The 24,930-nt window shown below is 39.3% G+C and overlaps 1 protein-coding gene across 1 annotated transcript in view; it reads left to right on the top strand.

Annotated features, from left to right (window-relative positions):
- Positions 1-24,390, top strand: part of LOC121642961 (relaxin receptor 1-like) — a 76,127-nt gene extending 51,737 nt beyond the window's left edge. Inside the window, exon 3 of the mRNA XM_041990055.1 lies at positions 24,275-24,390. Within this exon, the coding sequence (XP_041845989.1) occupies positions 24,275-24,324 (50 nt within the window). The 3' untranslated portion in view covers positions 24,325-24,390. The remainder of the gene's footprint in view (positions 1-24,274) is intronic.
- The last annotated feature ends 540 nt before the right edge of the window (positions 24,391-24,930 follow it).

Below are 24,930 nucleotides of genomic sequence, written 5' to 3'. Positions count from 1 at the left end.
TATACCCAACTCAACATTGAGGCTGTTAGTGTAGTGAATATGCAGATGTACCAAATTAATGAAAGAAAAATGTGCCATTTAACCCATCTGAAAACAAAACATTCGGTCGCATACTTTCAACTAGAGCTGTCTCATTGCGCAGTTATAAATTCTACATATCTGCATTTGGCTTTATATTCAACTATAGACAAAAAATCACAAGGTGTGTGAACTTTGATGTGTGTGAGAATAATATGCATCTCCAGGTATCACATTAATGGAATATGTCTTATCCAAAGTCTGAAAGAATGGGAGAGAAAGTTTCATATTAAATACACAGTGGAGAAAATCATAAATTCTCTGCCATTCCAGTACGCTCCACTTCCACACCAAAATTCCTGCACTTTGATTGGCTATAAGTCATGGAGTCCACCCTGAATCCCTTAAAGATACTAACAGACTTCAGAAATAAGAAAAAGAATTAACCAAGACATGAAAATGTTAACATTGTTTTAAGGTTCGAACCCAAGTAATTGTCTCGTCCGTTTTTTTGGTGCCTTTTTGTTTTAATCTCCTTTAGTCGTATTTTTTGCCCAAGTTTCTAAGCAACAACTGTAAAGTTTTCTAGTCAGTGTGACATATGTTTTAGTTTTTTAAATTTTTCCTGTTTTCAGTAAACTTTGGAAAGCCAAGCAAAGTTCACTCCACCAGAGCAAAGTTAAAGATTGAAAGAGCTTGACAAAAAACACCAAACTTTTAAGTGACTGATCTAAGAAACCAACCAATCCACTCTGGTGATAATTAAATCTGGATTAACTGTTTTCTTCGGACCCCAACCATGGAGCTCCTCCGTGCAAGGAAAAGCAAGAGAGAGAGAAAAAGCATGCATGAGATGTTGGACTGAGACCCAGTTCTGTTGATGAGCTACTCCACATCTGCAATGGAAATCTGACATGTTTGGACATCGCCACTGTCCAAGCATGTGCCCAATTTCAACAATGCCTTGTGGGACCCAGAATTCCTCTCAAAATGTTTCGCTGTTATAGCTGGGTGGCCCTGAAACAGCAACAAAGCAGCTATGACCTTGAAATTAAAAAGCCTTCCTGCTAACACATTTTAATTTTTAAATTTGACATTTTAAATTGAACTTTGGTAACTATTTGCTACGGGATAAGCTTTGTGCCACTGGGGAGCGAATCTGAATTCTTTATATTTGAATTTGAATCATTCAATTTGAATCTGAATATGCCTGTTTGAATAATTGCTTTAAAAAACTGAATCCAAATTACCATATTTGATACTGAATCTTTGTTTTTTTAATGTGTATTGTGGTAAAGTTGAAACTTTTGTATTTGAAAAAAATTCTTTCCCTAATTCATTTTCATAGTTCAGTTTCAGTTCTCTCCATTCAAATTCAGATCTGAAATTCAAATTCAGATCTGAAATTCAAATTCAGATCTGAAATTCAAACTTTTGTGCCACACATTCGGGACCTGATATGAGGCAAAACTAGTCGATCGCAGATGGAGTAACGTCAGTTTTGTGCAGTTGTTTTCAATGGCTACAAGCACGTCAGGCATATTCAGATTTAAATTGAATGATTCAAATTAAAATATAAAGAATTCAGATTCGCTACCCAGTGGCACAAAGCTTATCCCATAATTTGCTGGGGCATGTTTTGAAAATGAAATCTTAAATGTCCTTTTATTATTTTAATTAAGTTACAAAATGAGTAGTCTTCATGAAGAAAATGAAAATTCTATTTGGATGATATATTATTAATTTGAGTCAGAAAAAGCAGTTATATATATTCTGATCATGAAAAACATTTTTCTTAATCCATTTTCATTTGAAGTATGGTACAAAAATGTAATTTAATAAAGTTATTTTTTCAAACTCAATTGAATTTGCCCCAAACGCTGTGTTGTAAAACTGAATGTTTTTTCATCCCAGAAGGAATACGTTAATACAGCCGCCTTATGACATTAAAGAAAATAGTAGTTTTGTAATTTCCTGGTGTATGTGAATGCAACACAGGTACAATATGACCAATCACAGAGGAATTTTATGGAAGCGGGAATCCTCCGTGTTGGCTAACAGCCCGGCGTTTTATCCCTAATCTGAGCTCTGGTGTTATTTCGAGCGGTCATTATTAGCGGTCAAAAATGGTAATAAGACGGTTTTTTATTTAGAGAAGAGAGACAACTCTTCAGTTGTGGTCGCTGCCAACGGGCAGCAAGATTCTGGCCAACACATGAAACAGGTAAACCACAAATAATTTAAACCCTGTATGTCTTAAAATTAAATGAACAGTAGGCAGATCATTCGTGACAGTACTTAATACTTCGAAGGTTAAGCTAGTTGTACTAAACCGTTAGCCCTGCCCTTTTCTGTTCTACACATTTGCATTAAATCTAGTGGTGAAGTCTGCGTATTTCGCTGGTTTACCCGCTGCTGTGAGTGTGTGTGCGCGTGCATGCGTACATGCATTTGTGTTGTAGTAGATGGAAACGGCTTTCCCATTAGTTTTGGATGTTTGGTTTCTAGATGCTGCTTTAATTCAAATATAGATAAATAAAGAACAGCTTTATTATAAATTTATTTACTAATGTTTTTGTTTACCTTCAGGTCACTGGCTGGTCAGTAGTTAAAGAGTTTTAAAGAGTGTTTTACATTTTATGTTGCTCACAATACATTTATATTTGGAATACAAAACCAGTCTTTTCATGGTCTCACCTTTGTGTGGGTGTATACTTTATGTATTAATGAGGTTGGTGGTTCTTGTATGTGTGTGTTGCTCCAGGACAGGGGTGTTCGAGACTGGGAAGTAAAAATCAGAGTATACCACTAGTTTAAACTAGGCTATACTACTGAAAAGTAGTAATGGTAAAGATGGAAAACAGCAAGTGAAAGAAGGAAAGAAGGGAAATGATGGAAGGAAAACAAATGAAGCCTGTAGGGAAAGAAGGACGAGACAGATGAGATGATAGAGAAGTACAGTAAATACTAAAGCATGATCTTTATTCTGAAAATTGCAAGTGACTGAAAACAGTTCACGTTCATCCTTTTATTGCAGAAGATGTGCACTAAAGAGCAGGTTGTGGAGATAAATAGCAGATGTCTGGAAAAGTAAAAGTTTACCTCTGATTTTAGAGATCTTGTTTACATTGTCACGTTTAAGATTGAAAATAAATACATATTGAAGCACTTATTACAGTATTTGGCTTTAAACAAGCTGACACAATGCTCAAGAAAGCTTAAATAAAAAGCGATTTTAACTGTGTTTGTTTTTTACGAGGGTGTGGGCTCAGCCCCTAACGTTCCCAGGTCCAGGAGACGCCCCTGGTTATGGCTCATTACAAGCCGCAGTACAGATAAAACAGCTGGTTTGAATGTTTGTAATAACTTGGATCTGTAACTGATGGTAGGTGTGAAGTTAAATGTGAGAGAGGAGTATAATGCAGTCTGATTGCAAAACACCACCTTACCACCTGCATCGTCAATTTTCCCGTCTCCACAATGTCTGTACGCAAGGGTCAGAGTTTCCCGTTTTCCCGTCATGTTTGTTTTCACGTATTTTGAGTTTTGCGTAGTGAGTGGCGTACCTAGAAAGACTAGTGTGGTAACTAGAAGAGCTCTGTGGTGTTGTTTCCTAAAGCTTGTAGCAAAATATTCACCAATAGGCAGTCTCACACATCCACTTTCTCTGCTCCGACTTACCCCGCGCTGACAATGTGACTAAAAGTTTTCATAACATTTATTGTGTGAATTTCTATGTAGAACTACATGTTTTGTCTGTGTTTTTGTAATACTACAATCAATCCTTTTATATTTTTCTAACTAAAATGTTAACATACAGACTTGCTCATTGGCTGTTTCATTCCCCTTGTTTTGATTAATGTGTCCCCAGTGTACTCATTGTATGTATTTTCCAATGTGATATATGAACACCAGTGTAATTAAAAACATAGTAAGTATCCATATAGTCCTCAAATAGACTTTCTTGGAGAGAGCTTTTGGAAAACATTCAGTAAATCATATGGAGGTTGACTAACACAGACTGACAGCAACATGTATGAGGCAGCGCTGTGTAGCCTGTGGGCATAAATGACATTAGGTACAGGACTAAAAAGCACTGTATCAACACTGTCTATTTGTCAGAGGTTGCTTAACGTCAAAGCCAAAGTTTCTGAGATCTAAAAGATGTTTGTTCAAAGTGAATAAAAGACAAGATTACATTGTTTTGCTTTGGTTTTTGCAGCACTTTGTTGGAAAGACATAACATTTAAATGTTCCTGAGAATATGAGGCAATCTATGAGTACAGCCATCACTAATAGGAGCATGTATTGTACAATATCTCAACACATTTTGTAAAATCAAAAAATTCATTCTTGATGTCTGAAGTTTAACAAGCCAGAGGATAAAATGATTTAATTAAAGTCACTTCTGTTCCTTAATTAAGTCTATTTTTCATATATTGTTGCAAAGCAAAAAAAAAGTAAATAGTTCAGACAAAAACAGCCTTCAAATTTGTCATTGAAGACTATAAAAGAGTCATTACTTCAAGTTAATAAAACTGTGCAATCTGTAATTGCATTTGATGGGATTCACAAAATACTGAATATTTGCTGTTGTGAGCTAATGTGCTGTTGAGATGTTATTGTGCTACACAATGAGATTAGACAGGACATTATGAAGTTAATTAGTTTGTAATAGTTATTCTTTATTGAAAAAAATGGACATAATGGATAAATTTCACTATCCAGTGTTAAAAAAAATTTACTACCTCGTGACACTGGGTTTAAACTTTTTTTAAACGTTTAGATCCACCTTCATATGCACTGAAATCTAGATAAATTGGACCTACTAATATTTAATTATCACTAAAAATTCTCATTTGATATTCTTCTAAACCTGGATGGACCTTCTCTGTCTGACAGACCAGGCTGAACACAAACAGAAGAATTAGTGAGGTAGACACTAAAGCCTGGTGAAGTGAAAGATATATTTCTAGGGTTGACAGCAATCACTCTGACTGGCATTATTGCATCATATCACAGGAATACCTTAAGCTATATTTTATATCTTAAGTAAAATGTTTAAATGCGTGTCACATAATCAAATATCAATAACAAAATTTGTGTAATGTCAATCTTTTCATAGAGAGAGAGAGAGAGAGAGAGAGAGAGAGAGAGAGAAAGACAGACAGACAGAGGAGGGGAAAAAAATAAATATTTGCATTAAAATAGGCATTCACACTGCCCTCAGTGTTTGGCTCTAATTACTTTTAAGAGAATGTGTATATTTCTACCAGCATCACTTATTGTCTGCACATTCTCAAGAAGACAAATGGGATGAATCTAAAATTTCTTTCTTGTGTTCAATGTGTGTGGTTAAGTAAGCAATTACACCTAAAAATATATGCTTATTTTGCACCCATCCTCACTGTAAGCTGTGACAACAATGCGCAATCATCTGTCAATCCCATACCTACTCAAATAAGTCACAGCAATGCAGGGGAAGAAAACGAAATCTTTTCAGTCACAATCCTACTTGTGTTGATTACTTTGTTTAGCTAACATTGACGTGTTCCGTTCCTGTGTAGCATTGGTTGCTATTGCTTGAGGCTGTAGATAATAAAAAGAAATAAATGGTTTCTCCTGCCTGCTCATACAAAGCTGCTTTGACTAGTCATTACACAGCATAAAACCTGGTTATATAGAGCTGTAGCTATATAACCTAAATATGTTATTTTAAACAAAATAAAAGTTTCGCGTAGGTTGCCGGTTTGTGGGAGGACGGTTCTTTTATATAGTCTATGAAGGACGGAGAACATAGCGCCAGCAAACATCAGGATGACCAGCGAAGATGAGTCACATACAGAAAGTTGCTATGTTTTTCAATGCTAGCACTAATTTCACGTGCTAATTTACATTAGCATAAAATAAAGTGTAAACAAATGCTACATTAATCAACAAATGCCACGCAGCGGCTGTTTTCCCTTGCTCTCCCTTATAAATTTGATAGTAATTTCATAAGTTTATAAGGACAAACACATTCTTCACTCGCCCAAAACATTGTGTAATTTGTTGTTGTAAACTAATAGGCCACCAAATTACTCCACTAATATATCCATACATGCACACAAATTCATTTAATGAGTGCCGAGAAATAAATTAGACTAATATCTTTGTAAATCAAGATAAAATTTTCGGTTAAGTTAAGCAAAACTCGGGTGCTTACCTTCTTTTATTAGCTGCACGCTGCTGCAGGTATAATCTAATTATAATCTGTGTATCCGTGTTACTTTCCCTAATCCATTATTAGGAAAACACAGAACTTTTATCACTGCTTTGTCAATATCTTATACAAGTGTACCTGTAAATTCTTGGTGTATTTCTGGCAGACCGTTTTTTTTCATGTAGCTGCCATAGCTTGGTGGTTCTAGAAGAATACTTAATTTCTTTCATGAATTTAACCAAATGAGAAATATTTGCATAAGCCAGTTCATGTATTCAGCAATGTTGGTCTGTCTGTTAGAAACATAACAAAAAAAGTTATGGCTAGATTAAATTTTTCAGGAAATCTCAGAGATGTAATAAGAAACAAGTGATTAGATGTTGAGGGTGATCTGGCTCACCGCTTGGATCCAGCAATTTTTTTTAAATGATTCTTTACTATAAGAAGATAGGAATAATTTTACCATTAGAGCTTCTAGCTGAAAAACAATGGCCACAATCTTAGGAAAAAAAAATTACAATGGCTTGGCGGAGGTCTGCCCTCTCTGATGGCTTCCAGTTTAGTACTGAAACCTTTTGGTAATTGTTGCAATTATTTAATTAATCATAACATTAAAGTATAATAAAATTGAATGATAACTGCCCTTAAATATGTGCTTAACCAACACATGGCCAGAAGTTGATGATCTTGTTCCACGTGTTAGTAAACTTAATAATGTGTGTCCATGGGATAGCTTTTTAGAAATATTTAGTCTATGTCATCAGACAGGCTCTATTATTTTGTGCAATAAAGATATTAAGTTTTAAGAAACTTGTTAATTTCTTTGTTACACTGCAAGGTGCCTCTGAGCTGGCCTGTTTTCTTTACAGCTGCTGTGTTAGAAACAGCACTGACTGTCGATTGTTACAATCTGTCCTGCCACTACTCCAGCACTCCCCTGTCCTGCCACTCCTCCATTCACTCCACACCTGTTCCTCATCCTCATCAGTAATCTAGTCAACCTGCCACACCTGTCTTCCTTTGTTCCCCAGTCCTTTATATACCCCACCAGTTCAGTCACTCCTTGTCGGACCTTAATCCACACACCTTAAGGACTCACTCCCGTTCCGTCTCCAGATTCCTCATGTCACCGTCGGTAATTGTATGTATATCTGCCATATTCCGTTCTGAGAATAAATCTGTTGAACATCCTCTTGTCTTCCTGGAGTCCAAGTGTAACAGAAGGTCCGACCAAAAACCGACAAAATGTGCTGGAGGAAACGCATTCAGGAGGAATTACTGCCAGACCTGGAGGTTTACCTTTCCCCGAAGGACTTCAGTGCGGTCCACACCGCATGGGACACCTATGTGGACGCACTGGCTGAGCTCCCCGGACCCCTGGTGAGGCTCCACTCAGCGATGGACCTGGTCACCCAGTTGGAAGCCAGACCAACCCTCCTCCTTGTGTTTCCGGATCTGGCCGAACTGGTAAAGGAGGCTTGGGAGGTTTATATGGAGGCTCAACTGGAGAGTGTAGGTTTGAGAGCACCACCAGCGTCTCCCCCGGCTTCCGCGCCAGCGTCTGCAGCGTCTCCCCCGGCTTCCGCGCCAGCGTCTGCAGCGTCTCCCCCGGCTTCCACGCCCGCGTCTCCAGCTCCCAGGCTCACGTCCCCTGTGTCGCCTCCAGCTCCCAGGCTCACGTTCCCGTCCAGTTCTGCTCCGCAGCTTCCGACGCCTGCTCCCCGGTCAGTCCCGGCTCTACAGTGTCCGACGCCACAGCAACGGTCAGTCCCGGCTCTACAGCATCCTACACCACAGCCCCGGTCTGCACCAGCCCTGCAGCCTTCTCCGCCTGCTTCCCAGTCCGGTCCGGCTCTACAGTGCCAGACGCCACAGCAACGGTCAGTCCCGGCTCTTCTGCGTCTGACACCACAGCCCCAGTCTGTTCCTGTCCTGCAGCCTCCCATGCCTGCTCCCCGGTCTTCACCGGATCTCCCACGTCATACACCGATGCCACGGATGGTTCCTGCTCGGCCTCCGACGTCTGCGCCACGGGCTGCACCATTATTACCTCCGACACCAGTGCAACGGTCCTGTCCGGCGCTCACCAGTCCGAGGTCAGCTCAAGTCTCCGAGGAGGTCGACGGATTCGACACTCCTCTCCCGCCAGTGGGTCCAGTCTCCGAGGGGGTCTCAGAGCGAGACGCTCCTCTCCAGCCCCTGGTTCTGTCCAGCCTGTCAGTTCCTGTCTCCGAGGAGGTAGATGGTTTCTGCGCTCCTCTTCCGCCAGTGGGTCCAGTCTCAGAGGGGGTCTCAGAGCGAGACGCTCCTCTCCAGCCCCTGGTTCTGTCCAGCCTGTCAGTTCCTGTCGCCGAGGAGGTAGATGGTTTCTGCGCTCCTCTTCCGCCAGTGGCTCCAGTCTCCAAGGGGGTCTCCAAGTGGGACGCTCCTCTCCAGCCTCTTGGTCCTTCCTGTTTCCCGCTCCTGTCAGTGCAACCTCCCGGTCGCCCGCCAGAGACTCAGCTCCAGTCTGTGCGACCTCCCGGTTCGCCCGCCAGAGACTCAGCTCCAGTCTGTGCGACCTCCCGGTTCGCCCGCCAGAGACTCAGCTCCAGTCTGTGCGACCTCCCGGTTCGCCCGCCAGAGACTCAGCTCCAGTCTGTGCGACCTCCCGGTCGCCCATCAGAGACTCAGCTCCAGTCTGTGCGACCTCCCGGTCGCCCATCAGAGACTCAGCTTCAGTCTGTGCCACCTCCCGGTCGCCCGCCTGAATTCGAATTATTAACATGTCTCTGTCTTCCAGAGCTCCTGTCTGCACCCCTCTCTGCGCTCCAGCTTCAGTCTGTGTGCCTCCCTGCATTCCAGCTTCAGTCGGCACACCTCTCAGAGCTCCAGTCAGCGCGCCTGCCAGTGATCCAGCTCCAGTCAGCGCGCCTGCCAGTGATCCAGCTCCAGTCAGCGCGCCTGCCAGTGATCCAGCTCCAGCCAGTGCATCCTTCGGGCCGTCCGCCTGAGCTCCAGCTCCAGCCAGTGCATCCTTCGGGCCGTCCGCCTGAGCTCCAGCTCCAGCCAGTGCATCCTTCGGGCCGTCCGCCTGAGCTCCAGCCAGTGCATCCCTCGGGCCGTCCGCCTGAGCTCCAGCCAGTGCATCCCTCGGGCCGTCCGCCTGAGCTCCAGCCAGTGCATCCCTCGGGCCGTCCGCCTGAGCTCCAGCCAGTGCATCCCTCGGGCCGTCCGCCTGAGCTCCAGCCAGTGCATCCCTCGGGCCGTCCGCCTGAGCTCCAGCCAGTGCATCCCTCTGGCCGTCCGCCTGAGCTCCAGCTCCAGCCCGAGCAGCCCTCTGGCAGTCCGCCGGAGGTCCAGCCTGCTCAGCCGCCGCCAGAGATCCACCTAGCCTGTTCTCCAGAGCTCCGGTCCGAGCACACCCGTCCGCCAGAGGTTAGCCCCTGGTCTGCTCGTCCTCCGGGTCGTCCTCCTTCCATGACCCGGCCCTGGTCTGGTCGTCCTCCAGAGATCCGGTCCCGCTCAGTCCGGCCTCCCAGGTCCCGGACCTGGCCTGCTCATCCTCCGGGGCGTCCTCCAAGGATCCGGTCCAGGTTTTTCCCATCCTCCTGGATGCCCACCGACGTTTTGGGTGTTTTGTCTCCCCCTTGTGGTCGTCCGCCAGGGCTCCAGCTCCTGTCCTCACCGCCCTCCTGTCGTCCTCCCAGGCCGTCTGGAATCCGGCCTTCTGGAGGGGGGGGTACTGTTACAATCTGTCCTGCCACTACTCCAGCACTCCCCTGTCCTGCCACTCCTCCATTCACTCCACACCTGTTCCTCATCCTCATCAGTAATCTAGTCAGCCTGCCACACCTGTCTTCCTTTGTTCCCCAGTCCTTTATATACCCCACCAGTTCAGTCACTCCTTGTCGGACCTTAATCCACACACCTTAAGGACTCACTCCCGTTCCGTCTCCAGATTCCTCACGTCACCGTCGGTAATTGTATGTATATCTGCCATATTCCGTTCTGAGAATAAATCTGTTGAACATCCTCTTGTCTTCCTGGAGTCCAAGTGTAACATCGATGCTGAGCTGATGGTAAAAAGCAGAACACCAAACATTTAATTGTGCAGTTTATGTCACTGTTATGTTCAAGCCACGGATATACAGAGCCAGTTTGCTTAAAACACCACTACTAACGCTAATATTTTCTTCTTGTGTTTTTCCCTTCAGATGATGTAAGGCTAGGTGTACATTTTAACCAGTGTGGATGGATTGTCTTGTCGGCTGGAAATCTGGTAGTAACGCTTGGTTTCCCTGTGCGAGTGATACTGCAATGGCAGAGGGAGCTCAGAGCAGAGAAGGAGAGAGCTCGCCAAATCTGTAGCAGAAGTCTTCCTCTTCCCTTTAGTATTATGGCTCCGATGCAAACTTTCGTTACACATTATTATCACACCACTATAATTGTGTGCAGGAATTTTACGCATTATAAGAGCTAGATTTGTGGGAATTGATTATATTATGGGCGATTTTCCCTATCCGAAAATTTGGCATTGATCCATCCCACAAAGGGGTTGCATCAAAGCCATTGCTGTGTGTATTATATGCATATTCCAGCTGTCTGTGTCAAATCCACACCTGTCACACTATTTTTTTGTGTTTTTTTTTTTTTGTTTGTTTTTTGTTTTTTTTTGGCGTCCTCCACCACATAGTGCAAGGAAATTATTCATTTTAAAACATTTTTTTTTAATTGGAAAAGTACAGTAAATAAAAATTGATGCTTTATTTTTGTCATCAAAACAAACAATAAAACTAAACTTTGAAACTACTGGTTTACAACGATCACAAACAGCTTGTAAAGGGAATGTTTCATGTAGGGCTGACAATCGAAGCTAAAACACCGTAAATTTAATGATGCTAAAAACAATGACCAAAGTCTGTGGCAGCTGCATGAAGTGAAGCGTTCAAAATGCTCTGTCTTCTGGTATTTATAATTTCTGTAATTCAATAGAAATGGTAAATCTAACGCATTTTTATACAAGATTTAGTGTTTTGAGTTATCGAAGCTGTAATTGCTTCCACAGGTAGGATTTTTTTTTTTAATTTTTTTTTTTTTTTAATGTCCAAAACACTTTTCTGGTCTGAGAGTCGTATTCTAGTCACAGACTACTGTAGATGTTGAAAAAGTCTCTGCCCAATTGAAGTTGTCATATCTCCAATTTATAAAGATTATGGATCACCTGTGTACAGTATGGTTGAATTTCACCCAAAGTAACCCTGGTCCTATAAACTCAGAGAAGACCACTACAAGAAACATATAAACATATTTACATATTAGTTGGTTTTTTTTGTGTGTGTTTTGTTTTTTGTTTTTTTTATCCCAGCCCACACCTACCATTCCTGCTGCTCATCGAGTTTCTAATTACATGTACTCTGCATCACAGGTAGCAAATGATTAGATGACTTTAATAGGAAGAAGCAAATCCATCATGCCTTGGGAACCTGGATTGTAGATTAGGAGCCACCACTTTACTGTGTCATTATGATTCTGGGCTGATGCTGTGCCAACAAAGTAGGTCACAGCTTTTGTTTGAGACCACACTTCTGTTTTCTTCACACAGTGAGTTTACATTAACACGTTACATCTGCTTGTACATTGAGAAATTGAGCCTGTAGGTCCAACTTGTCCAACTGACACTCACGTGGCTGAAAGTGAAGCTACCACTGAGAAATTACTGATTTTATGTGTTTAGCAGGCATATCACGTGTGTCACTATGAGTTTAACTGCAAATAAAAGGCATACTCCTTCCCACCCTGCTTTGGCTGTTTTTGTATCAGTGTAGTTGTTGATTTTCTGAACTGCAACGCAACCATTAGTTTTTCAATTATTGGTTTGATTCAGCATCGGTCCGTTTGTGCTTTCTAACTTGTTTGTATTCATGATCAAGTTAAGCCGTCTTTGAAGCCAAAATTCAAAGGGACTCATTGAAATTCTGATAACTTCCTGAAAAGTTTCTGCCATAGTTCAACATCAAACTATGGATTTATTTCCATGGTTGTCCTTACTTTTAATTATACTGTTGACTGAAAATAACATAACCATTACATTCTAGTAACGGTATGTTTTTGTAAGTGTGCCCAAGTCTCGGATTTCTCCACAACAACAGTAATTGCCTTTTTTTTTTCAAAGCAATAAAAGTTTAAAGGCGCCGAGATATTTGCATATCAAGATAAGTAGCTCCCTATGAAGAGTTGATAAGATGCAGGCAGGTGTGTTGAAAGTGGTAGTACTTTAGAATAACAAACTTATATGAATATTCTCTGGCTTCCCTCATATTTTAATACCCTCACATGGTACCCTCCATCCTCTTTGTAGTTTTTGCTGTAAAACAATGATAATTTGCATTGCCCTTAAACTTGACATGGCTTTTGTCACAAATTAGTTTTAATAATAAGACAACAGAACAAAACAGACAGCAGTTCATTTATGTAGCAGCCGTCTGTGCAGGAAGACCAGCTGAATGGCAACTGAATTGCTCATTTGTCAGCTGTTGTTGCTTGCACTGCTTCAGCTATTGTTGGCTGAGATAACATAATTGAGTCTGACACTTTAAGCTGTACCAAAACAATATGTTGAGGCATGTGCGCTACTTGTCAAATGCATGTGACAAGGAATTGTGCTCCATGTCCACACATATACACCTCAGTACTGTATTTTCCAGACTATAAGTCACTGCAGAATATAAGTTGCATCAGTCGAAAAATGTGTCATGAAGAGAGAGAAAAAAATAAATAAAAGTTGCACTGGACAATAAGTCACATTTATTTAGAATCTTACTTTACAAAATCTAAAACCAAGAACACACATTTTATATGGAAAGGGAGGTTATTCAGCACTGAACAACAGGTGGAATGGATGTCTGGTATGTTAACACAATGTTATTCAGCTACACAACTGCATAAAGAACATAAATGAGTGGCTGAATAGGCTAAGTTAACCTAATAGGCCAGTGAGTCCCACAAGCAAGTTACCGGTAAGCAAGTTCACCAAGCTCACGATCTAATTACACATCAGTGAATCCATTACTGAATTCTTCATCCTCCATGTTGCTTCTGGACAACTCACAACTCTGAACAAAAACCTAAAGTGTCCTCTCATGGCTGACGATCAGTCAGCATACATTTTGAGTATTAAGTTGCACCTGACTATAAGTCGCAAGACCAGCCAAACTATAAAAAAGTGTAACTTTTCATCCAGAAAATATGTTATGTTTGGTTGCAGAACCATACAGGAACTATAAAGCTAAGTACATCGTTGGCATGCTCAAGAATGTTATGAAAAAACTTACTAAACCCACACACAAGTGATTTTTTCATAAAAACTGAAAGAAAGCAAAATGGATATTTTTAAAATGACTAAAGAGAGATGAAATGCACTGTCCACTCAAAAACTATCTTTCTCATAGTTTTCCTAAAATTATTCAAAGGCAGTTCATTTTCCTCTTGCCTCAAGTTTTCAGCTGCTGTTTTTCTCTTTTTTATAGGATGTGATGTAATGAGCTTTTTTTTTTGCTTGCCACAAGATACTGATAGAAAGCTGTCCTCAGCTGTTATACTTTTTTACTGACATGAACACGTTTGCACAACTGTCATCACATCTGATGACGACTCCTTCGTCAAGTCTCCACACAATTACTGCTGAGATCCTAGTTTCAAATACCTTTTTGTCTATTTGGCCTCAAGCTCTCCATAGAGCCTGCAGAACAGAGATGCATTGATTTTGTTGCATGTACCCTTCAGAGTGCCCCAAATTATTTCTGGATGAAAGCATAGCCACATCCTAATTGTTGGACAGATTTCTGTCAAATTAGATCTGTATGTGGTCATTTTTTTATGTGCATACATAACATTCTTTGAGGAAATAAAATCTCTGACATGACTGTATCTATTTTTTTTAATTAGATCCAGTTTTGTTTACTTTTAGGCACAAAGACACCAGTATAGTCCTTTTGTCCTTTTTGTTTGTTTGTTACTGTGCAGAGCTTGTTGCACAAGTTGTCTATATGTGGTCAGTGACCCTGAATAGTCAAACAGCTTATCTAATGAGAAGCTAAGAATCTCTAGTACTTGTAAACATTTTGAGGCAATTGTTGGCCTAATTAAAACCATGAATGAGACAGTTTTAATAATCTACTGAATTTCTTGTTATATCATATTTGTTTAAAATAGTAGAAATAAACCTATATTCACAGGCAGCTGTGTTGTTGACCACCCGGCCAAACATAAATTATAATGTCAGTTACCAAGTAATTAAATTTAGGTTTCAAAATCAAATAAAAATTGGCAGTGCTTTCTGCTCTCAGGCACTGGGAGTGTCTGTATAGATTCAGACAAATCTCGGGTCAGTTTAAATTAAACACAAAGAGCAGAGTTCTTTCTGTTTGAATCAAACAGCCTTTATATGAAATGACAAACACATGCTAAAAGAAAGTATTAATATTTCACGCCCCCTCCAGTTAGAAAGTTACCATTAGTTAAATTGTACAATTCCAACTCACATTTTCAAGGTAGGTATATCCTAGCCGTCAAGGATAATTCGTCATACATAACATGTTTTAAATAAGCCAATAAACACTAAACATGGACAGGATGAGCATGCCAATGAGGTAGTGGGGCTCTGACTGTTTAAAGACACACTACAGAACTCGATGTGCCCCTTATTCACAGCTAATTCAGCACTACTACTGCATTTCAGCTTTACTTAAAAATTTCATTATGAAGTCAGAACAGTTGGCTAGGTAGTAGTAAGTAAAAGCTAATGCAGTAGATCTGTTTATAGACTAATGTTCTTAGGTTTGGGTGACTTTTGCTTGTCTTATACAGACAACTCCTTTGTGTGATCAATTTATTTTAAACCTGATCTAAAATTCCTGAGCAGGAAACCGATGACAATCAGTTTAGAAGTTAAACTCCACACTTTCATTAAGTACAGCTCTTGACCTCTAACATGTTTTAAGCAACTGCTGTTCCCAAAATGTAAATATACTTCCGAGCAAATCTAAATCTGCTTTATTTTGACAGTGAAAATGTCTGTTTTTTTATACAGTAACTCCCTGTAAACATACAGTCCAGGTTTACTGAGCCTCACTTGCATGTGATAAAAATACAACCCCAGCTCCAATAATAGGATGCTGTATAAAATGTAAATAAAAGCACACATCTTTTAAACAAATGTTTTATTCCTTTGCCTATGATGGGAACAAATCTAAGATTAATGACTAAGGACTAGGCTGGCCAATACAAGCACACACATTTTAATAACATTTTAATAAGTAAATACACAGCAAAGAAAAACAACCTGAATCTTCAAAGAGGTAAACTAGGACATGAAGCCACCAGACTGAATTTTTAAAAACAAAGAAAACCTGTGCAGAAAAAGCCACTGACAGTTAAAGTTCATGTTATGATGAATGTGAACATAGGGCTGGACAATTTCTTAAAGATTAATCGAAACAGACATTCAGAACCAAAAATCAATATAATCTTTCTCATGTCAATTATTTAAATTATCTCTTATTTTACTGTTCTCGTCTACACGAAACAGAAAGCTTAACTCGTCCCTTCAAAGAGTCCCTCCAATAAACAGGCCGTGTGTTGTACTTGGCAGGGAATTTATTGAAGAAAAGGTAAAACTGAAACACACAGTAACATTAATAAGCATATGAATATTATAGGCTATGCAGACTAATGCATAATGCTAACAGTCACTTAAAACATGCCAGTAATGCAACTAACCTTGAGTCATCAAAGATTGACACAATCAAATATAACATAAAATAACATGTATTGTCCCATACAATCTTAACATAACCATCATCTTGCAATTAAACTTAAATAAACTTACTGGCAATGCCACAAAACCTCCGAGGATAAAGGATGGATGCGGATTCTTAGATTCCCCACATGTGCGCTCTACAAATACAAAATGACTGACTAACCAGATTCGGTCCTGGAAGCAAGACGTCATTTAGAGACACTCCCTCGAAGCGAGCACTTGAGTCAAAGACAACTCGAATTTTACCTGGCTTGTGTGGGTGGTACACCCCAAAGATGGGAAGGTGCCAAACCTCTTTACCCTCTGCTGGTGGTGCTAATTCTGCATGATGATTATCCAAAATCTCTTGCATGAACTCTACAAAGTCCTTTTTCATGTCAGGCCTCTTCTGGAACGCACGAAGCAATGATAGAAAGCGTTGGTATGCATGTTCTCTGTTGTTGGGGAGAGGCGTGCGAGGGTTCCGAAATGGTAAGGGTGCTACCCAGCTGCCGGTTTCATCACGATGAAAACCCTTCTTCATCAGCTTCAGAAAAGACAGATCCTCAATGGAAGGTGCCAGCTGGTTATCTCTTTCAGGCCTTTGGAAAACCGTATCACCGATATATCCATTTTGCTGCTCCACATTACAGGTCTGAGGAAGAAAACAGTTCTGCTTGAAACCTTGATCCAGATCCTCTTTGATCTTCAGGACGTTCTCACAAGGGCTCAGGAAGCTAGGACGACCATTGTCCATGTAACATGTCTTAAATGTATTCACTTCTCTTGGTGAGTGAGCTCCATTCAGAAATACATCCCCAACAATTACCCATCCAAGGTCGTGTTTCTGGGCAAATGGAGCCTCATTTTGACCATTACACTGCTGACATACCTTATGCACTTGCAGAATGTCTCGTCCCAACAAGAGCAAGATGTCCGCTGAGTTGTCCAGAGGAGGAATATGGTCAGCTATACCTTGCATGTGAACATAATGATATGCTACTTCTGGAGTGGGGATTTCTGCTCGGTTGTTTGGCACATTGTTGCACTCTATTAGAGCTGGAAGCCTGATACTCATTTCTCTTGTAAGTGGCTCAACAACGTAGTTATGAGCTCTTTTACCAGTCATGTTGACAACTCCAGCACATGTAGTGAGGATGTATGGTAATGAGGGGCCTTTTATATTGAAGGCGTCAAAGAACTCTGTTCTGGCTAATGAAACATTACTTTGATCATCCAGGATCACATACATCCTCTTACTTCTTTCACGATGACCTTGTGGGTATACGTTAACCAGGCATATTTTTGAGCATGACTTCCCACTGAAGCCCTTACCACAGATTTGTGTACACAGTGGTTTAGCCTCTGTATCTTGTGCTTCTTCAGACGCGATTTCTGGCTCCCCGCCATAATCTTTAGGCGTGCTCAATGACTCCTTTGGCTCCTTATGAGCTGGCCCTGGATGAAGCGCTGTCACGTGATGATCACTCCTGCATTCTGCACACATGATGGGAACATCACAGTTCTTGGCTAAGTGTCTAACAGATGCACAACAGCGGAAGCATATTCCTTTATCTCTAAGGAGCTTCATCCTGTCACCTAAGAGCATAGTTTGAAAGCTCTTGCACTTTTTAAGGGCATGCGGTTTCTTGTACAGTGGACATATGGCATTTGGATCTTCTGCCAGTTTCCCCACCCCTTTAGTTACACTGTTTAATTCCTTATCATAGATATTGGTCTTCTGGACAGAAACTGAATACCTTTGATTCGAATTCCTTGATTTTTCACCCCTTGGAACAGATACTTCCACTCGGCAGGAAGAGGATGTTGTGCCTTTACCAAAATAAAGGTAGGCACTTCAAACTAAAATGCACATTATGCACATGACCTACTGGTTACATTACACTTATATATTTAAAATAAATTAATTAAATGACCATATGTGGTTAATATGTGTGTGGTTCCTTTCAGTTATTATAAAATCAATAGCTACTCTTCTGTTATGAAAACATTTGCAACACAAACTTTCAGTTAGCTATGATGGGTTAAAATGAAAACAAACTAAAATAATTACTAATTCATTGTAATTGAGGTACCATGTTCAATTAATCGTAATACTAATTTTAGGTCATATCACCCAGCCCTAGCTGCAACCCACATATGAAATCTGAGCTTTCGAAGCTATCAACTACAAATACAAACTATTGCAAAATAAAGACACATTACAGCCTGCAATGTAAAATGTAATTGGGCCCAAGCACTGAAGGCTGGGCAAAGACCTATTGAAATCAAGCGTTTGTTATTATTTCATCTTCTACTTATTCTTCCTTCATATAAATTGTCTGGAAATGCCCTCACTTTGTTCTATCAGCCCATATTTTAACCCACATGCTACAATTCCAATCAAATTAAATATTCAGTCAGTTGACCAGTGGATTTGAACGTCCACTTTGACTCAGGCGGCATTTTTCTTCCATGACGCTTCTCTTTCCTTAACAGCAGCAGCAGCAAAGTTCCCTTCTTCGTAAAATACCTCTTTGTATTGCCCACATGCTTCAAAAGAAACCCTTTTATCCAATCGGGTATAAAAAGCTAAAAAGCTAGCTTTTTGTTCTGGTATCAGTGCTCTATTGATGATGGCTTTTTGTTGTGGTTCCCAACTCTGAGTAACAATAGTTGATTGAACCAACTCACAGCGGCTGTTCTGGAACTGAAAACAAATGGTTGCTCAGCTCAGAGTAAATTAACCCAGAGTTTCTTTTTAGACTCAGTTTTTCTAGACTTCTTTCTGGAACAGGCCCCTGGTTTCCTGGTTTATGTTCTCTGTGTTCATTCCCTGTACTATTCTGTTCTTTAGTTTATCTTCTTGATTGTGTTTGTCTCATTTCCTGATTTATTTTGAAGGTTACCCCTTGTATACATCTGTTTTACTTCCTGTTTTCAACACACCAGGTTTCTTTTGCTAATTGTTACTCGTTTAGTTTTGTTCTCCTTAGTGTATGTCTACCCTTTGGTTTCTTTTGTTAACTGCCAGATTATTGTCATCATTTCCCAGTGTCTTCTTTGTAACTCTTGTTTGCATCTTAGTTTGTTTTTTTCTAGTGTTGTTACTAGATGAAGCCTCATGAAGCATTGAAGCTTTCCAGTAAATTGGTTCAGAAAATTCATTTCTCAAGGCTTCATGTGCACATAAAGCCATTTGTTGCCCAAAGTTTATAAAACATACATCATTTTTTCAAGAAAGGCTATCTGATTTAAAAAAAAAAAAACAGAATTTGTGATGAACTCTGATTTTGTTGTCTCTCTTTTTTTCCTTTTTTTTTTTAAATAGAAGTATTATGTGTCTAACCAATTGTTTGACCAAATTTTTATTGTCATGTGGGGTCATAACAATATAATAAGGGCATAAGGAGTAACCATGTTCTGTGTCACTTCTGGTAAACAGGATTGGATTTTTTAGGCAGATGACAGTGAAAGTATTCGTTTAAACCAGCACAATGATCTACAGTTTAGGGGAGACTTTATTCATTTTTATGAAGAAACATAAATTTTTCAACTGCGTTTGAATATAATTCAGTTCTCTCTCTTTTTTGTGGGGTAGGGACAACTTCTGAAGCCCTTGACAACATATTTTCACATTGCACAGTTGAGGCTCATGGCGAGACCTGAGCTGCTTTCCAAACCTGGTACAGCGGGGCATTTCAGACATAATCAATCATGTCAAATGTTTCAAGCCCTGAAATGACCTCTAGGGAAATACTTCCTGGATTACTCGATACACGCTCCGAAGACTCAGTGCAGTACATCCCCTCTCTGGTTGTAACTTTTTGGTTTTACTGCCTGTGCAGTTCTTTTTTTTTTTCTTGATTAAACGTGTGTTTCCTACGTCCACATGCCCCCTGTGTCTCTACCTACACTTGTGTTCTGCTTCCCTTTACACACAATGACTTTTTTCTGAGTTTTGTGAGTAAAGAAATGGCAAAACCCATTTAAGGCCCACAAGAATATAAGTTCAGGAGTTACTGACACAGAAGAATTAGTGTGTCAACAGTAGTGAACAAGGCACATGCATTATTGCTGTTCTTAGCAATGATGTCAGGGAAGAATGATTGTCTTGCATTTCTCAGCTCCATATTATAAATCCTCAGCCATTTTTTTTTTTTATAAATCTCATAGTGAACCTGGTACTTTGTTTTTCGCCACCTGCGTTCAGTTCCATGTCAGACAGACTCTATTTCAGCTGCTTAATTCATGTGATAATGTCAGATTTTTGAAGAAACAACATGAAGTTATGGATCCATCCTTGGCACACTTTTAGCCTAATTAGTACAATCTGTACTGTTGTTGTTTTAGAATTGTTTTAGAAAACCACAGTGTACTTTCTTCTGATAGCTACTTCCAGCAGGATAATACACCATGTGACAAAGCCCAAATCATGCCAATGGTTTCTTGAAAATGTCTGACTGAGATCTGACTGTTGAGGTCACTGGAGTACATTGACCTCAACAGTCAGATCTCAGTCCAATAGAGCAGCTTCTGGATGTGTTTGAAGGGGAAATTCTCATCATGGATGTGCAGTCATTAAATCTGCAGCAACTGTGTGATGATTTTGTGTCAATATGGACCAAAATCTCTGAGCAAAGTTTCCAACATCATGTTGAATCCATGCAATGAATAATTAAGGCAGTTCTGAAGGCAAAAATAGGTTTAACCCAGCACTTAACCATAGCAAGGTGCACCTTAAAGTGGCCAGTGAGTGTGTTTGAAAAAAATAAAAGCAAAAACATTGTAATGCTTTATTTTATCACGGCTATGTTTTTGTTTGTGGGTTTGAGCTCTCTACTCAAGCTGAATTTACAATACAATAGGCAAGACCTTGCATTTTTCCTCATCAAGGAACTAAGTAACATGAGGTTTCAGAGTTCTGCTGTCTGCTTAATGAAATAATTTAGTCCAGTTGGCTTCTTTGCTTACGTTTCTATTTTTTTTTTATTTCTTTTTCTATTAACACAGATAATAGCAACACAGACAACTTCAAAATCCTACCTTTTGTTTTGCTTCATTCCTTTTGCCATTTAATTCCATACATTAAAAAAAAATATGGTTGAATTGAAAAAAGTCATTACAGTAAATGTCTTTTCATGACATAAAACCTTGTTTTTCATGTGCAAATGGATTATAGAACTGTAAAATTTGCAATTCTTCTCTAAGATTCATTAAGTATTTTTCATTTAATTTCATTCATTTCCTAAATTTATTTACGTGGAGGCATTGATAGAATCGCCAGTAGGTGCGTTTCCATTACCCCTAGAATTGCGCAAAAGCTAAATATCGCAATAAAAAAAACAGTAAAAACCTACATTTCAAAAAAAAAAAAAAAAAAAAAAACTCAAGGGATTTTACAAGAACAAAGGCTAATGCTCTAAACATCATTCAATGGAAACGCCTGCAAATCGCAATTGCACTTCATCGAAATCTTAGAAAAATCGCTTTTATTTTGCAAAATACTGTAATGGAAGCACAGCTAGTGTTGAGGTTTGCTTTCAGCTCCCCAGCTGTCTGCACATTCCTTGGAAAGGACTTGTAATTTGAGGAGTTTAGTATGGCCTGTTATTCGAATTAGTATTCATTTGTTTTGGATCTGTTGAGATGGTTGGATTTTAAAAGTACCATTGCCATTTTCAAGTGTAATGTATTGTTTAGCTTTTCAGCAACATTTCTTTCTTTCTGTTTTGCTTCAGTTTGGCATATACTCCATCTGACGTTACTTGTTCCAGTAACCTCCCATCTGTTTTTCATTAGTGTTTGGTACGTGCATTCAGGAAGCACTTAAATATTTGACTGTTTTCTGTCGTTTTTAGTAAACGTGACATAAGTGTTCCTAAAGATGTTGACAGATCAAAAGTCTGGTCATGATATGATCAATTCTATGGATAGTGATTCAGTGTTTGCCAATATGACTAATTCTGCAACAACACAGACACAAATAAATTCGGTATGAAGCGATATCACATGCTGGCAGGTACATAAAGAATACAATAAGACAATCAAATGTTTGTACAATAAAAGAATAATGCATAAAATATTACATTAATATTTTAAAATGTTTACATGTTAAAAAAATTACAAAACTGTTTTGTTTTTAGCCAGTGTTTGAGTTGTATTTCAAAAGGCTGAAATGTGGGAAACTGCATTGTCTCTTGTAAAAAGAATCATATATATAGTTCATAATCATTATGTTTTATGTATCAAGATTTGAAAAATTTACTCAGCAGCATATTTGTGCTTGTCTGCTGAGTTCATGCTCAGTTTGAAAGGACAAAAGGTCAGGGACGCTGACTCGTACTGAAAGCGATGGAAAAGAGGAGCCGCAACGTGACTGAGCAAGAAGGAAACCAGCTGCTAGTCTGCCCATGCCTCCAGTTCTGCATATCTTATCTTTTAGTAGAAAATGTTGAAGCACGAGTCCTGTGTTATGTTTATAACCAGGGACATGGGCTTCCTAAGCCACCCTTATAATGTGTTGTATTGTATGAAGAAATTTAGTGAGTATCACTCCTTAGTAGTAGTAGATTTTATTATTTATGATTATTTTACAGGTTTTTAACTCTCTGTGTCTTCCTTTGATTGAAGGTTGATAGTGTTTGGGGCTGAAAAGAATTTCCCTAACATCTTTCACTGTATTAAAAAAAAAAAAAAAAAAAAAAAAATTTTTTATACTTTTTTGGCTTAAACAAAATAACAAATTACCAACTAAAATTTTTGCTTCACAAAAGCTTCCCAACATTCATGGAAGTGGGGTTTGTTAATTCAGCAACAGTATTACCAAGTCAGTAATCTTGATGGTTTTGCCTGTTGTACCAACTGAAAAACTATTATGCATCTCATTAAGGGAACGATACCATCCCATGGTGGTTTTAACAGCTCACAGGTGTGCTCAGTGACTCATGTGACATCAAAGTATAAAAAGCTCTACTGCGGATTAAATAGAACCTCTTGCTGTCTCTTTGGCACAGATTTAGTGCTTGAAAGATGACCTGAATGACAAATTCTTCATGGCTACTGAGCCCTTATTACACTTTTTAAAAAACCCTTCAAATCTGACAGAACGAGGGTAAATGAGACAAAAGACGAGGCAGTGGCTGATACAGCTTGAGTGGAAAGCATCTCAGAGGGTAGACAAGAGAAAAAAATCATTTCTTTACTTTTACAACTTACTGAGCAGTTATATATCATCCATCCTTCAGCTTCTGCCCAAATCTCATTTCAGCAGGTCGATTAACTGGTAGCCTGTAAACAGATTCAGTGACTCAACAGGCTGAATTATTATTTTCCATAACCCCCGTTTTTTTTTTTTTGTTTTGTTTTTTTTTGTTTTGTTTTTTTTTAGTTTTCACAGTTTTATTACACGCCTAATCTTAGAGTAACTTGCCATCATTGCCCTCAACTCTGCTTTGATTTTCCAGTTTAAGCCAATCAACTAAAATATTTGCTTTACATCATCTACTCAAATGGGCTGTCTCTTTATGTTGGCATGGAGAGTGAGAGACTGTAACATTTGTGTGTCAGGTGTAAAGCTTTGATTACATTTTAACAGCTTTCACATGCCTTAGAGCTGGGTGATTATGGCAAAAATAATGATTTAGTGAACCTTTGACATAGATTTCAGTTAATGCACGATTATTCCCCTCTCAACTCAGTTTGTTCCGTAAATTTTTGTATAATTTAGAAACAAGTCAAATAAACATGCACAGATGAACAATTAAGGATTTTTTATTGAAACAATGGAATTGAAAACACGGCAGCTAGAATGAAAATGTTTTGTTAAAAAAATTACATTTGACTAAAAAGGGAAAAACATTGTATTTCTTGAAGAAAAAAATTTTTTTTTGCACTGCAGTTTTAATCTAAAAAATAACTTTCACCTTATTAGAAAGGTTATTTTTACAATTAAAACTATGTTTAATCCCTTAGACATTGCCATGACAAAATAGACAAAAATGAATCTCTTGTAAACAAATTCTTAAAACAAACAAAATAAAAACTTGTTAGTCTAGTTTTAAATTAACAAGCAAGTTTTACAAAACAATTCAAAATTACTTGCATCACTTTAACAAAATCAACTTATAATATTTAATTATGAGAAGTTGAAAACAAATTGCATGTCCTTTAAAAATGAACAAATATACAGATATACTTTTTGCCACCTTGCTTAGGGTGGGAAAGTGTTCATGGTGCTTTCTCCACCATTCTAATGCATTTTCCTCTATATCCAGGACTGGAGACACCAGGCAGCCGCTTGGCTCTGCTTCTGGTATTTGCTTAAGTGACACAGTGGATACGGATGAAAGGGTCAACTCACTTCCTTTGAAAACACTTTCCAATAACTTCCTTGGCTCATGAATGGATGGGACATGGTGAAATGAAATATATGTCGTCATGAATCAATAAAACTGGCTGTGTCCAGTAGCTTTTCTGTGATGGGATCTGAAAACTTCTCCTTAAGGTACTTGCTGATGCAGCTTTTAATTTTTTGGTCAGTTCCACATCATCAGATAGCACCCGTAACTGAAGGATGTGTAAGATAGGCTTTACAAAAGAAATAGTGACATATTCTTCCCCTGACAGCGCATCTGTGAACTCCATTAAAAGGAAGAGCGCTTTGGTGACATCCATGTCAGCTTACAATGCAACCAGATGTCTTGATTTTTTTTCATCGTCAGTGAGGACCTGCATGATGGCTTTCTTTTGTTCAAGGATACTTGCAGTCATGATTTGCATCGACCCCCATCTGGTGACAGGCTGTTGCACCTTAAGTAATGCCTTCTCATTTTTTTTCAACTGTATGAAAGCCACTTGTAATTTTTTTGCACAACCTCATTGCACTCTCCACATGTTGCTCTTTTGTTGCATTTTCTGAAATAACATACAC

This window comes from Melanotaenia boesemani, chromosome 7 (genome assembly GCF_017639745.1).
Source record: "Melanotaenia boesemani isolate fMelBoe1 chromosome 7, fMelBoe1.pri, whole genome shotgun sequence".
NCBI lineage: Eukaryota > Metazoa > Chordata > Actinopteri > Atheriniformes > Melanotaeniidae > Melanotaenia > Melanotaenia boesemani.
The sequence above is the reverse complement of the archived record's forward strand: the minus strand, read 5'-3'. Positions and strand labels throughout refer to the sequence as shown.